The 16,346-nt window shown below is 35.8% G+C and overlaps 1 protein-coding gene and 1 long non-coding RNA gene across 2 annotated transcripts; both read left to right on the plus strand.

Moving 5' to 3' along the window:
• The first annotated feature begins 317 nt into the window (after nt 1–317).
• On the plus strand, nt 318–4,915 carry LOC141651816 (uncharacterized). Its single transcript, XM_074459510.1, has 6 exons — nt 318–1,548; nt 1,652–2,212; nt 2,378–2,800; nt 2,909–3,463; nt 3,983–4,227; nt 4,658–4,915. Exons 1-6 carry the CDS (start codon nt 318–320, stop codon nt 4,913–4,915), a joined length of 3,273 nt encoding a protein of 1,090 aa, XP_074315611.1.
• Nucleotides 4,916–11,170: 6,255 nt separating this feature from the next.
• On the plus strand, nt 11,171–12,931 carry LOC141652348 (uncharacterized). The gene is made up of 3 exons (XR_012547160.1): nt 11,171–11,263; nt 11,829–12,380; nt 12,740–12,931. It is a non-coding gene; the product is annotated as an uncharacterized LOC141652348 (long non-coding RNA).
• The last annotated feature ends 3,415 nt before the right edge of the window (nt 12,932–16,346 follow it).

Below are 16,346 nucleotides of genomic sequence, written 5' to 3' on the forward strand. Positions count from 1 at the left end.
TTGGTATGTAAATAAATGAAAAATGAGACATCCATATTTACTCGGAGACACTGAAAAGCATCATAAATTCAACACTCCTTTACGTTCTGCACTTTCTGCTCTCATTCTAAAATGAGAAGCATGTATAGTTGTGCATTGATTTATTATTGAGGCGTAGTCATCCCCTACAGGCTACAACTCCTACAAACACGGGGGATTTGAAATCCCACATCATTTAAATGATTTTACTAAGGATCGAAATACAATTATTATTATTAATTAAAAAAACGGTTATAGAGATAGAGAGAGAAAGCTTATGAACTTTCTTCCTTTCTGCAATGGCGAGGGGAAAAAGACATACTAGTAATTCTCCACACAAAAATAAAAATAATAGTTCATCTGTTAATAAATCAAAAAATAATACTAATACGCTACATATTAATGAATTGAGTGAAACAATTGCGACGGCCAGAGAAGCAGAGTGTTCTAAGGCTTCGGAGCTTAGGGCGTTCAATCTCACTAAAGAATTGTCTGTAATTTCAGAGGACAAAGTGACTGATGATGAAGAGTGGGTGGAAGTGGGGAAGAAACAAAATCGAACTGGTAAGACTCCTACCTTGAAAATTGATGCTGATGATGTTCAATCTGAAGTTGAATTTTGGTCTTCATCGATTTATTGCTATGTTCTTGGTGTGAATCAGCCTAGTCATGTTTTGGGAGGGTTTGTGCGAAGAATTTGGCAGAAATACTCCATTGATAAGGTGTCGTTTTTAGGGAATGGCGTCTGCGTAGTTCAGTTTGGGAAACAGGAGGATAAGGAGTTGGTATTGCAGTCGGAACATATCCTTTTTGACAGTAAGCCTTTCATTATTAAGGATTGGAAGCCTGACACTAAAATCATTAAGGATAAACCTGATGTAGTACCAATTTGGGTGCGATTGTATGATTTGGAACTGAAATACTGGGGGAAGGCTTTTCCAAAAATTGCTGGGTTAATTGGGACCCCAATCAGGAGTGATAAGGCCACCCAGGAGAAGGAGTTTCTGAATTATGCGAGATATATGGTGGAAGTTAAGATAGGACAGCAATTCCCTGAGCATGTTGAGTTTGTTGACGAGAAAGGTACGGTGCAGAGGCAAGCTGTCTTCTATGAGTGGAAACCTGTCCTTTGTACCAAGTGCAAGGGAATTGGACATGATACTAAGAACTGTAAGAATGGGAAGGTTGTGACTAAAGGTGCTCCTGCTAAGCAGCAATGGAGACCCAAGGTCGTTGCTCCTGTTCAGAAACCAAGGGTGGTGCGGGTGAACAAACCAGTGACAGTAGAGGAGCCTGTTTCTGAGGAGGAACTTCCTCAAATTGATCCTGCTGCAGTGGTTACACCTATGCCTTATCAGGGGTCTGTGATGAATTCTATATCTCCTGCAAAATTCATTCACAGAATGTCTAAGAGAGGTATGAGAATGATTCAAGGAGGCCCTACTTTTATGGATGTGTTACAAATGTCTTTGAAAAATAATATGCTAAGTAGTCTAGGAAGTGGGAAGGGACCATCTGGTAGTGATAATGGTTAATATTGGTTTCTGGAATGTTCGTGGTATTAATAAGGTGAATAAGCAGGGTGATGTTAGACGTTTCCTGCACTTAAATAAGATTGGTTTCTTTGGTTTAGTAGAAACTAGAGTAAGGAATAAAAATAAAGATAATGTTAAGCTTGGGTTAGGTACCAAGTGGCGTATTATTGATAATAATAATGTCAAGGACAAAGGGAGGATATGGGTGTTGTGGGATCCTGATGTTTTCTCTGTGACTCTACTGCAATCTGATCTTCAAGTTGTTCATATGGCTGTTAAGCATTTGGGGACTGATTTCTCTTGGTGCTGCTCAATTGTCTATGGGTGTAATAAAGATGCTGATAGGGCTCAGTTATGGAATTCCCTCAATCATATGAAGCATATGGTTACAGGGCCTTGGTTGGTTATGGGTGACTTTAACAACGTGATGTATGTGGATGAGAGGATTGGCACCACTGTAACTGATGCTGAGGTTAGAGATTTCCAAGGGTGTGTTGATTTTTGTGGACTATATGATATGGTCACTACTGGTGCTTACTATACTTGGAACAATAAGCAAGCAGGAGCTGCCAGAGTGTTTAGCAGGATTGACAGGGTCTTAGCCAATGATGAATGGATTCTGACTGGGCCTTCTGGGGTGGTTAATTTCTTGCCTGAAGGTTTATATGACCATAGTCCATGTCTGATTGAACTGTGGAGAGATGATGAGAGGAGGAAAACTAGCTTTAAATATTTTAATATGTAGGGTAAAAGTAGCAAGTTTAAGCAAGTGGTTGGTGAGGTTTGGAATGGTCTGGTTAAAGGTTGTCTTATGTTTCAAATAGTGAAGAAACTTAAGAGGCTTAAATTCTCTTTGAAGAAATTGAATAGAGAGGGTTATGGGGATGTTGATAATGCTGCACAGGTTGCAAAAGTATTTCTGGAGCACATTCAGATGCAGGTTCATAGAGATCCCACTAATATTAATCTTCTGGAGGAGGAAAAAGTGGCTGCAATCACGTTTAAGGAACTGGATGAGGCAAGAGTTTCTTACTTAGCCCATAAAGCTAAGATTCAGTGGGTCCATAATGCTGATGATAATACTCGTTTCTTTCATAGCACTATAAAGGCTAGGAGGGCTCACAATAAAATCTTGAGTATTAAGGATATGGATGGGAATGTGTGTACTGATGCTAGCAGTATTGAGCATGCTTTTATTGACTACTATAAGCTGTTGTTGGGGAGTAGTAGTCAGGTGCACCCTGTCTGTACTGGGGTGGTAAGACGAGGGAATGTTGTGACCCCTGAACAGGCTGCTGGGTTAGTTTAGTCTGTCACAAGGGAGGAAGTTACTAAAGCTCTCTTTTCCATTCCAGTGGATAAAGCACCTGGACCTGATGGATATTCATCAGGTTTCTTTAGAGATGCCTTTGATATTGTTGGTGAGGATGTAGTGTCTGCTATTATGGAATTTTTCACTAGTGGGAGACTTCTTCAGCAAGTGAATGCCACTGTGCTCACCTTGATACCTAAGAATGAGGCTCCTGCTACAGTTATGGAGTTTAGACCCATAGCTTGTTGCAATGTCCTCTATAAGTGCATTTCAAAGGTCATTTGCAACAGGGTGGCTAAAGTCTTACCTGACATCATAAGCATGAATCAGGGTGCTTTTATTCAAGACACAGAGATTGTTGATAACATTCTTATTTGTCATGATTTGGTAAGACTCTATAATAGGAAAAGTTGTTCACCTAGGGTGTTGATGAAGATTGATTTGAGAAAAGCGTATGATTCCATTGAATGGGATTTTCTTCATGAGATGCTAGTTGCACTTATGTTCCCTGCTCAAATGGTGGATTGGATCATGCAATGTGTCACTACCACTTCTTTCTCCATGTCACTCAATGGAACTCAGTTTGGGTATTTCCAAGGTAAGAGAGGACTCAGGCAGGGGGATCCCATGTCCCCTCTTTTATTCACAGTTTGTATGGAGTATTTGACAAGGATCTTGAATCGGTCACGGAAAAGCTCGAGTTTAGATACCATTCTCTTTGCGGAGAACTTTAAAGTTGAGTCATCTAGCTTTTTGCGATGACCTCCTCGTTCTGTAGAGGAGATTCTCGTCTGTTAGAGTTATGATGAGGGCCTTCCTCTCCTTCTCTCGCAAAGATCGGTCTCGCAAATGAATAGAGATAAATCGGACACTGTATATGAATGGGGTCACAGTCATGAAGTCCACAATATTTCGAACATCTCGGGGTTTCATGTTGGGACTTTCCCTTTCGTTATTTGGGGATCCCTATCTCATATAAAAGAATTAGTGTGGCTGAGTGCAATAGAATTGTGGATAAGATTGTTTGTAGAATTAGAGGTTGGGGTGCTAAACATCTTAGTTATGCAGGGCGTTTGATTCTAGTTGATGCGTGCTTACACGGCATACGGATGCATAGCTCTTGGGCGAGTCTTTTTATTGCCCAAGACTGTCATTCATAAAGTGGAGAGTGTTTGCAGGAGCTACTTATGGGCTGGCAGTGCTGATTCTCATAAAGTCCCTTATGTGGCCTGGGAACAATGCTGCTTGCCTAAAAACAAAGGAGGACTAGGGATAGTTAACTGTCCTCTCTGGAATGTGGCGTCTATTGGGAAATACACTTGGTGGGTGGCAAATAAGAAGGACTGTTTGTGGGTCAAATGGGTGCATCAAATTTATATGAAACATAGTGATTGGTGGACTTATCAGCCTACTAATAATACAAGTTGGGTTTGGAGGCAAGTGTGCAAAGTGAAAGATCGGTGATGCATGGATTTGCGGCTCATAGGTGGCCCGAGAGTGGCTATTACGTGCGAGAAGGTTTATGAGTGGCTTACGGGAGCTCGAGAGGGTCACTTGGCAACCATTTGTTTGGAATAGAGTATCCTTACCTAAGCATAATTTTTTGGCATGGTTGTTTGTTAAGAAGAGATGTATGACCCAGGACAGACTGATTAAGTTTGGAATTATTATTGATGGGATATGCTACCTCTGTGGTGCACAGCAGGAAACTCAGGCTCACTTGTTTTTTGATTGCTGCTACAGTCAGAGGTGTGCACATCTTTTACAGCATTGGTTGGGTGTGTCTTGGTAGGGTGACTGTGTTGATTGGGTTATCAATTGGAGATGCAAGTCTCTATGCAAGAAGATGATTGTAATGGTTGCCATCAGTGGGTTATTGTATTGCATATGGGAAGCTAGAAACAAATGCAAGGTGGATATGGTGATGAAACGACCTGAGGCAGTTATTGAACATGTTCAGAATGCTATCAGATGGAGACTGAAAAGAAGTGACTTCGTGCAACAGAAGGATAGTACTCTTGCGTGGATAAGAGATAAAGGATTGAATTAGGTTGAGTATTTTGGTGCTTCTAGGAGTGCTCTTAATTTGTAGGATGGTGAAAATTTGATCATTGTATGGTGTAACCTCTTTGATAATTATTAATATAATTCACATTTCACCAAAAAAAAAAGAAAAAAAAAAAGAAATACAATTATTTTGTTCTTCTATATAAAGCTTATTATTGTCTTAGTCAACTTGAAACACGCCAATAATACTGAGACCTCTTGATTCTTATACAAGATGAAGTTCGACAAACCTAGACATACAAAATTGTTTCGAGTTTATTTTGGGTAGTGGGTGGAGCGAGGGGGTTAGCACTTAGCAGGGGCGTTTATATCAGCTGGAAAATGAAAACTTCGATTTGTTTACCTTAGAACATTACTTGTTCATCCCCTAACTTTAAATTTTGACCGCGTCACTTATATTGTGCATATAATAATAATCTTGAACAAAATTTTGTAAATGGTGAAAGATGATATAGAGATTAAAATCACCACCAAATTTAATTAGAACATCCCCAAGAAATACAAACAAATTTAGAGGGACGTGTAACGAAGTTTGATGTTAGTCAAATTTCCCAATCAAAGCAGCTTAATTAAACAAAGATGATGCAATTATTAAATGAAGCCGGTAGAGGAGTACAACTTGACATGGCTGTCACACGGAAAATGCAAGTCTTGTAATAAAGAACAATATACAAAAGACCTAAATGCTTGGGTTCGTTAAATATCTGTGAATTAGTCATTAATGTCGTGTTTGATAAGCAATTAAATCTGGCAAACTACTATAGGTGAGCCACGTGTCTACAACAAGTTAATTAATGTTAATTAGATAGTTAGTCGCGAGAGTGTTGATTGACCCCTGACCTTTGATTTTAATTGTGAATTTAACCGCTATAAGTTTCACTTAAAGTGAATATAAACCCAATAAAAAGTTTCATCAAAATCTCCTTGTATACGAACAGAGTAACACAGGTATACAATCTTATTACCAACTAATATACATCTCGCCTCTTTATGGAATACATTTCTCTAAAACTCCACTAATAACTATTATTGCTACTTTACTTTTTGTCTCATTCAGAATGAAAGTAAGGTTGCGATAGAATGAAATTTAGAATGCGATAAAGAGAGAATACTCAGCAAAGAACCGTGGTAGGTATAAAAGACTAGGTCGTTAAATGTTAGAATTAAATTACCAAATTAACAATCCTCTATCTATAAAAACTGAAGCCTTTAAGGGGGTGTTTGGTTCACCCAATATAGGTATGAGGTATGGGTTTGGAATGAACCAAACCCATACCATGTGTTTGGTTGACAAAATTGGAGGTTTGATACCCATACCTCAAACCCATGAGGTATGGGTTTTCATACCAGGAGGGGTGGGTATGAGATTGATACCCATGGTATCAAATTACAAATATTAAAAATGATAAAAACAATTGTAAAAAAATCATTTTATATATTTATTTGATTAAATTTTCTCTATATGATTTAATAGTATAAAAATTATTATTAAAAATATTGTATTTTGAAGAGTTTTTAGCTTTGATTAGTTTCTAACCCCATACCTCCAAAATTGAACCAAACACAAGGTATGAGGTATCAAGTTCCAACCCGATACCACCCAGGTATGATTCCCGATTCGAAACCCATACCCACGCGTGAACCAAACACCCCCTTAAAAGCTTCCTATTGGCTACAACATTTTAGGGATAAAGAATCTCACGTTTTACCCTAACTCTTTATTTACCCTCTCTCCTCATTTGGTAATTAATTCCCCTCTCTTCTCTATTAACATGTTTTCAGATTTATTTTAAGAGACTATATAGTATATGATGGTGATATATGATATGAAATGGATATATGATTATATGTTGCTAAAAATAAAATTAAATACAGTCTACATACAAAAAATTACATACCCAGAAAACCGAGTTAATATTGAAATTAATTACAGTCCAAATATCAATAAATTACATATCCAAAAAATATAAATTACAGTCCACTATTAAATACCCAAAATTGAAATTTTAGCAACCAAATAACCAAACTAAATAACGTATAAACGAAAAATAACATAAAAAACGAAAAAAATAACAAAAATATTTTCTTAAAAAAAAAATTCATGGATGCCAATTTCAATAAGCCGGTCATTAGATCTACAAAGTTCTATAGTTAATTATTAAACATTCACATAAATAATTTTTCAAAGAAGGTTTATAATAATTAAATATTTAAAATTTGCATAAAATGAGAGAATCAGAAAAAAAATTATTGAAGATTAAAAAAATCATTAATTTTTTTTTTAAAAAAAGCAAAAAAAAAATAATTTCCTCCTATAACAATAAAAATAATTGAAGAAACGTGTTGGCGAAAAAATGTAAAAGCTAGAAATCATTTGCAAAAAGATCCATACATACTTTTTTTCTTGAAATCCTTATAATCTACCCAATATATAAATTTGATTGAAGCTGTTCTCGAATAAAGAAGGAAGGGGCGTTTAGCATTTTCACATATTTCGACCGAGTGAGAAAGACGACGGAGGAGGATAAGTAAGAAAGAGTGATATTAGTGATGAAACAAGAATTAAAATTGAGGAATACATTATGCGTATTATGGGCAAATTTGGCAAATGTTGGGTGGATTAGATGTTTCATTAAAGGGGGAGGACTGAGCTCTGCATTTGTTGAGGAGTGAAGGGCGATGGTAGGGTTTTTTAATGGTAGTTGTGTTATATTTATATGGGTCAAATTTGTAAACTAATATATATAATAATATTTATATTTATATCTCTATTTTAGATGACTTATTAATACTTTCTCCCCGATGTATCCATCTCCTAAGTATAAAAGCTAAGTTTTTTAAAAATTTCTGATAGGTTCCCTATTTTAAGGGAAAATAAATTATTTTCTAAAGTTGGTCTCACCACAAACTTCCCTCATATTTATTTAACCTCATTATGTAAAAGGATGGAATTTGGAGAAAATCAATTTCAATATAAAAGTCTGATGGTATAATAGTGGTAGGAGCTAGAACACAATTGAAGAAACAATTAATTTCTATTTCTACAATTTCTCCCATTTCTACCATTACAATTTACATTACATTAATTATACAACACATGCTATATATACGAAAAAAAAATGAACATATGGATATTGTATAAATTATCCAAAAATCATGAAAAATAATCAAATAAAGAGTTTTTAGAAATAAATTGAACATTTGCTATATATAATTATGAAAATAAAAAAATATGGTCCCGAATTCTTACAAAACAGAATAATTCAAACCCCAATTTACCCGTTTTCAAAATCTTAATTATTTGTAGATATAATCAAATTGTTGGATATTTAATCTCGTGCAATATTTTGCACGAGTATAAAACTAGTTTATAAAACCAAATTTGACTCTACACTATGCACTAAGAATAGTAGTAAAGGAAAGTAAGGGTCAAACCCAAGAGAAGGAGTTAAGACTAAAACTTGAATTACACTAATGACAATGAACAAAACACAAGACTATGCACAAACTATGGATATTAACATTGGACAACAATTGAGACACATGAAAGGGGAATTGGCATGGAGGAAACAAGTAACAAGATGGAAAAGATGTGATTTTTCTTATGAAACAAAGTAACAATAGTGCGTCTTGCTTCAGACGGGCCTTTTTGGTCTGAAATAATAAGACGGAATTTTGTAATCATTTTACAGTTAAATGTGACCACTATTGAAAAACCAGTTACCATAAACTGTAACACTGCCTATACCATTATGGTTACATTTAACTGTAAAATGGTTACAAAATCCCGTCTTATTATTTTAGTCCAAAAAGGCCCGTCTGAAACAAGAATTTGTGAAGTAACAAACACTTGGTATGCAAACAACAATAATATGAGAGGAAACTTGGTATAATCCTACAAGTTCCACCTTTTCTCAAAGTATGACTCTTTTCTCTCTAAATTCATTTACCCAACAACAAATCTCAAGCAAATGATTACCACTATCTAAGCCAACAATGATAATCCTACTTAAACTACAATTTCTAACATTAAACCATGTATGAATTGTAGCGAAGAGCATGAAGAGCAAACCAAGAGGAAAGTAAATGGGATATCACAAGAGTATGTCTAAGCCAACAAACCCAATGATATATTCAATTTCTACTCACAAAGGTTGATACTTTAAACCAAGATAACAACAATATGAGTTGCTTCAACAAAATATCACAAAAGTAAGAAACTTTGCAACATTCAAGCACTAGATGAGTGTTATAGAGGCAAGGGTAATTAATTCTCACAACAAAACATTCATCATGACATTCAAACATAGAAATTGAAATAAATGAAAGAGTAGAGATTAAAGAGTTAATACAATTATAAAGATGAAAGCTTGAAATGGATTACACCAACACTAGTAGAAAAAACCCCTATTACGACGCGATTATCGTGGCGGTTCTAAGAGAAACGACGCGAAAAGCCCAATAAATTGGCGGGAACACATTTTTTATGTATGTAGGAGGTCTATTGTGGCGGTTTATGTAAGAACCGACGTGATAATTACAACTTTTTATGGCGGTTCCAAATAGAAAACGCCACTATAAATCAATTGTGGCGGTTATATAAACAACCGACGTTAAAAATGACGCTAAAAGTTAATAGTAAATAGCACTTTTTTAGGCTAAAAAACCGCCATTATTTGTTTTTGTGTCGGTTTTTAACGAGTTTAATAAGAAAAAAAGAAATAACGCGTAAAACCCTTTATTCCGTAATAGACATTTCAGCACATTGATTCATTCGTCTCTTTATTTCCACATCCCCAAAAACCTCAATCCTCTCAATTGAATCATCAGTAACAAATCTGATCTCCGCCCCATCCAATCCGACCACTTGACCACTTGCAACTGCTCTCGCACTCGACCACTTGCAACTGCTCTCGCACTCGACCACTTTCAATGGCGACCAACTTCGACGGTGACCAACATGAGAACAACAACCAATAGAAACGGTAAAAACCCTAATTTTCAACTTCAAATCGCTTCTTTACGCATTTTACTGGATCTTTATTTTCATAGGGTTTGTGAAATGTTTTTGTTCTTTTGAGTTGTTTAGTTATCTTAATTGAAGTACGTGATTGGTTTCACTCTACAATTATATTGATTGTAAATTATATATTGTGTCTACCATCATTTGGGGTTCGTCCATCAGGTAAATTGGTGTAATTCTTTTTTTTTTTTTTTTTTTTTTTTTTTTTTGTATCTACTCGTATTTTATATTATCACTTTTAATGCATTAAAAATGGGATTTATTGTTGTACCGGGCTAGATCTTGCTGCAAAAATTTTATTTTCTCAAAGTTTGTTTAATTAAACTTGGCATGGCAACCTTTCTTCATGTTGTTGTGGCGACAATCTTCATCAATTAAGCTTTGTATGTCGTAAGGGATGTTGATATTAACGGCGTTGAAGATTCGGAGTATCATAGTTTAATTAGGGTTTGATGTTAATCATATTAAGACCATTACTTTGATTATTCCTTCTAATTACGCAACATGATAGGATATTGTTTCATTCAACCAATATGAATTTCTTTGTTTTTTTGTTTACTTTCATTTTCCGTCGTTATCTGTGAAAGATTAAATTAGGTTTTAATGGTTATTCACCTGGTTATAGTTTTTCTTTTAGTTTTTGATTTTGGTTTAGATTTTTGATAAGATGTACTTTGTATATCTTTAGTGATGAAGATGATCGTAGTGTAGTTGGTAGTAAAACAATTGAAGGATAATCCACAGCTTCGCTAATCCATTCCCAGTCACCATTTTTCCCCTTTTCACTCGATTTTAAATTTGGGTTTTACAGCGATAATGAAAAAACTGGAATCATCAACCTTGTCTGTGCCACTCGGGATGATTATCTTGATCGTATTATGTCGAATCAGTTCACATCACCGTGTTTGTAGCCTCCATCATTTTCGACACAATAGCAGTGATGCAGTCATGCCTCTTTCAATTTCATTTGGGTGCGTCTCTTCTTCCTTCTTCCACATTCATTTATTCAATAATTTATTCATGTTGTACACCATTTGTTTGGTCCGAAGATTATGGCAGCAAGTTTATGGGTAATTGTTAATTGTTACTTTTTGTGGAGTGTTGTTTTGTGAAAAATGAATGATTTGGATCACTTAGATTTTGAACTTCAATGTAGATATTATGTTATAGTTTGGTTTTTTTCCCCTTATAAGTAAGATTGTCAATGCTATTTGATCATTTTTTGTTTGTTGTTTTCAGTTTCAGCGATGCTGCATAGGACATCGGATCTATTATTTTCATTGAGACTCCCAACGGCTATTGTGACTGGTGAGTTTCAACCCTAATTCATTGAAAACATCATTTACAACCGAATTGGCTTTTTCTTGTTAGAAGATAATCCAGTTAATAGTAAGTAGTAAGGGGCTTGGAATATACTAACTAATTGGTCACATAAATTATTGTACTCCATATAAGGTTGCACTCTATTTTTTTGTGACAGTTAAACAAATATACATTTATTCATCTGATGAGTGTATATGGGGATGATATTCAATTTGCAGGTGTCATACCAATATACTTGAATTTGTAGTCTATGACATAGTTCTAAAATTTGTTAAATAAGTGGACTATATTAGCTATCCCAATGTGTCATCAACCGAACACATCAAGGGTTTAAGCATCTTACCTAGGTTTATGCAAAAGTAAAACAAATACCGCAAAGGTATGAATAAATTACAGTTACTCAGCATATATCGCGTTACCCTTGGTCGACTGCTCTTTAGTCTCATGTTGCGTCGAGGCCCACGGTGACTCAGGCTTCCATATGTTGATCTTGCATTTCTTTAGCTATTTTTGTGCACCATCTAATTTTAATAGCCTTCTAATTTTCCAGGAGATCAACAAGTAAAGCAAAAATGACAAATTCGACGACTCTCAAATAGCCGCCTGACCAAGTTGAATCGCCTACAGTCAGGAACATCACAGGCTCAAATTCAAGGTTTATTATTCTTCCCTTAAAAAAAGTACACTTTGTTTCAACATATGTACCCAATTTTAGATGCTCACGATGCATTTGTCGCACGAGAACTTCAACCCCCTCTTATTGTTGTTTAACAATTGTCCAGGATTATTTAGGATTTGAGAAATTGATCAGTTACTTTTTGTTTTTAATGTGATGACACATCTTCTCGTGCAGCGAAGTGAGCTTCAACATTTGGAGGGTTATATGACATCAAACTATACTTATTCTCTTCTTGTTTAGGATCAAATTTATTCATTCTTGTTTTTGTCTTCCTTTTCTTTAACCCTGTTGTGATTCTGTTCCTTCGGGTAACTTCTTTTGTTGCTTGTCGCATAGCTCTTCTAGGGACGTTCTTGGCCTCTTTCTTATAGCTCGAGCGTGGTTAAGGTTAAAAGTGAATTTGTGCCTACTATGTTATAATAGGTATTTATCCACCGCTTGTTGCGTTCTTTTAATGGTCATACTTATTTAGTTAGCTGGCATGTTTGGTCCAAAGGTTCCCCTGTTTTAATTTTTTTTTCTTAGATGATGGTGGCTGATTACTTCCAATTACCTAGCTACAACCACAGAAATTTTAGAACAGATTTAACGGCCAATTGTTTACCTTTGTAGTGTATTGATACAGCCCATCAACTTCCATTTAGCTCATGCTTTTTTCAGGTCTTATTATTAGTTATTACTTGTGATGGTTTTGTCTCACTCATGCAATAGTGTCTTATGTTGATTTTCATAATGTTTAGGTTGCTTTTCTAACTATTGGTTTGCTAAATGTATTATTGCAGATTCAACTATGTTAATTGACGAGATGAAAGATGTTAAAGGCGTGTGCGCTATTAAATGTTTAGAAAACATGAAATGTTAGATTAGTTTATTCACTAAGACGTGTATGTGATTATTTATACACTTGGATGTATAATTTTGAACATCGACATTATTGTTCTCTCGGATGATATGCAATTTTGTTGGTTGACATTCTTTTGTATGTATTTGTTTATTTCACTATTTGGCTTATCAAATCAATGTCGACATTGCTACCGAAATTTTGGTAGCAAATAATTTTAAAAAAAAAATATATATCTATGGTGGCAGTTCTTAAGTATGAAACGCCACTATTAGTTCACTTTTAGTGGCGGTTCTTTAATAACAACCGATGTCATAATTACCTTTAGTGGCGGTTCTTTATCAACAACCGACGTTATAGAGAACATGTGGTGATGTAAAGTTATTATTGAAATATCTATGGTGGCGGTTTTCAAAAAATAACCGCCACTATAGATGAGTTACAGTGGCGGTTCTTGTCTAACAACCGCCGTACTATACAAGTTTATAATGGCGGTTTTGTAAAACAACCGCCACTATAGGAGAGTTATTGCAGCGGTTCAACAGCCGCCTACAACCGCCATAAAGTTTATACGACGCCGCGATAAACGACGGACCCTAAATCTCTAAAAACCGCCATAAAAAGTCATTTATAACCGCCACCGTAGGGGGTTTTTCTACTAGTGCAAGTAGTGGAAGATTAGCCTTCCATAATCTTCATAAAACCCAAATAACAAAGAAAGATTACAACTTTTGTAGGAAAAGTCTTCTAAATTGTTACATGATTCAAAACCTAATTATGAGAGTATATGAGATTAGATGATGTTCTAAGGTTTGTTTGAGGTCTTCAAATCTTGGGTATATATATGGCTTCACGGAAACCTAAAAAGATCCTCACTTAAGAAGCCCAAATTCGGATTAGAAAGCCCCAGAAAAAGCAATTTGCGCAGGTCTGCGCTAACTTTACTCTTGCTCTTGCACAATCAAGCGCATTAAAGACTCATTTGCGCAGCCTGCGTCTAAGCTCGCATTTGGAATTCTTAATTCCGTTGTTCCTTGACCTCTTCAATTGTTCTCAATTGTTCTCATCTTCACTCTTCACTTCTCCCAGCTGGATATTTGGCCATATGTGAGGTGTTTGCGCCATGTCTTGACCGTGGAAAGGTTCTCCTCGACCCCCGGGTTTCGTGCATCAAAATCAAGTATAAAACCGCGGTAAAATGGACAAGTTACCCAATCATAACCAAGTATCAAACATTAGGATAACCAAACCTAAAGACTCATATTAAAAGACATGAGGGTGATAAAATCACCCTTTACACCGACACAAAATACTACTCCCTCCAAACCACACCAATGGTAACATGGACCTACTTTTCTCCTCACAAAAAGTGGGTCCATGTTACCATTGGTATGGTATTGAGGGAGTACTATCAAACCGTGAGGTCATGATAATGGTGATCTAAATTTTGAAGAACAAAGTGAGCAATTGTGAAGTGTCAACTTTTTAGGATACAGGTCAGTATAGAATATAGACTCATTCAAGAGTTGAAGCTTTGAAAATAAAAATGTCCAGATAAAAATTACGGGAAATCTAGCCATCCTATTCTGTCCTTTATTAAAGGTTATAGATTCATGTGGGTAATTCTCTGCATTTTCAGTGCTTCTTCATTCCCATTCACGTTTATTCTCACTAAATTTTCTCTATCGATAATATAGAAGTATAAACTATAAACTAATATTCCAAACTGTCATATACGGAGTACAATACTAATGGCTTTATTTGTGATTTTAAGACCATGCCCAAGCAAGGTCAATTGCAAGGTCATGACCTTACTTGGTCATGCTAATGACTTAATTAAGCAAGATAATTGATAACCAAATGTGGTTAATTTGTGACTTTCTCCGATAAAAGTTCAATTTGTGAACAAAATTGACCACCTTAGTGACCGCCTATATGTACAATTTCTATTGATTGAAGAATAAAAATATATATAATATATAATATGATAGTGGGGCATGATTGAGAATGTTGTAAAGTAGAAAATGATTGGGTTGATGAACTAGGTCATGACCTTTTGCTCGGGAGGGGGAAAGTAGATCAAGATAATTAAAGTGAGATTAAGAGTAAAATCGGGTCGCGACCTAATTAGCGCGACTTTAGCACATAAAATCCATTTCTAAGCACTTTACAACTAACTTGCACACTCCGCAATTTTGTTATTTGAATCTTGATTCTAAAGGCTATATCAATAGCTTCCTTTCGCAACAATAATCAATAAAAATCAACAACTTCCGCCTAAATCGTCTCATTTAGCAACAAATGCTTGAGACCCGTGCGATTTTCTGAAAAAAAAAATATATAGAAAAGAACACAAAAAATCAGAAGTATACCTTCCCATGAAACCAAATGGTAAGCCAATTGTTAAGTCGCACAAGAGTACTTCCTCTGAATATGACGGAACATTTCTTGCTAGTTAAAAGGCAAAATAAGCTGAAAAGAAAAGGCCGTAATTCCTCGATCAGACACCTCCAAGTGCCTAGGCGGTTTCACGTATTCACAGCAGGACAATCTTATGAACAAGCATGTGATCGGGGTTGTCCTTGATTGGTCTCTTGGCTGCCTGTTTCATAAAAGGAGGCTTAATCATAAGCTTGAACTGTAAATAGAAACATGTACAAGTTCGTCTTAATCTGTAGTTGTCATTACACCTATGACATATTTACAAATTCTTAAAACACCGTCTAACTATGAGACGGGCCCTAATTACTCGTGGAATGAGTATTTGTGTTGAATTACAATTCAGAGCAGGACAGTTTTGCTGTTCTTTGCAGTAACTTAACATGTCTTTCAATAAACTCGTAGTGCATTGTTACAGAATCTAGAAGTCACTTGGTAATCTTCTAGGCACGATCATACCTATGGCAATTAAGATGATTCCAAAAGAAAAATTCGCAACTCGTTACCAATGAAGCATGTCAAATAGATAGTCACAAACTCAAGGGAGAAACAATGCATACCATGCCTCCCATGGCATGTGTTTAGGTATTTTTTACAGAATTGATTGATTCGGGTCAATGCGGTCTTACTCGTCGGATATTTGATTGTTTGTTTGTACGACGGTATTTAAATAAGGAAATAAAGTATGAAACATAAATTAACACTTGAGATTTGGTGACGCGGAAAACCCGATGTGGGAACAACCGCGGGAGGGATGGTACCCTGCCAAATATTGCACTAGCTTTGAATAGGAGGATGATTACAATTGTATCGTAATGCAAGTCTTGCTAACACGAGGTACCATGTTGATGAGATCCCGAATGAATGTAGGTATGCGTATGTGAACGAATGTCTGTATGCGTATGTGAATGAATGTATCTCCTTCTTTGATTGCTTCCTTGGCTATTTATAGGGTAAGAATCTTAGATGTATCCTATTTTGATTATGGAAAGGGAATATAATTTCCATAATAACTCTTTCCATGCTTGGTCGTCTCCCTCAATTCTCCCTGACTTCTCCCTGAATACTCTTTCCTAAATCCAAACGCTTCCTTCAATGGGCCTCACCCT

The sequence above is a fragment of the Silene latifolia genome, chromosome 4, assembly GCF_048544455.1.
Source record: "Silene latifolia isolate original U9 population chromosome 4, ASM4854445v1, whole genome shotgun sequence".
Classification (NCBI taxonomy): Eukaryota; Viridiplantae; Streptophyta; class Magnoliopsida; order Caryophyllales; family Caryophyllaceae; genus Silene; species Silene latifolia.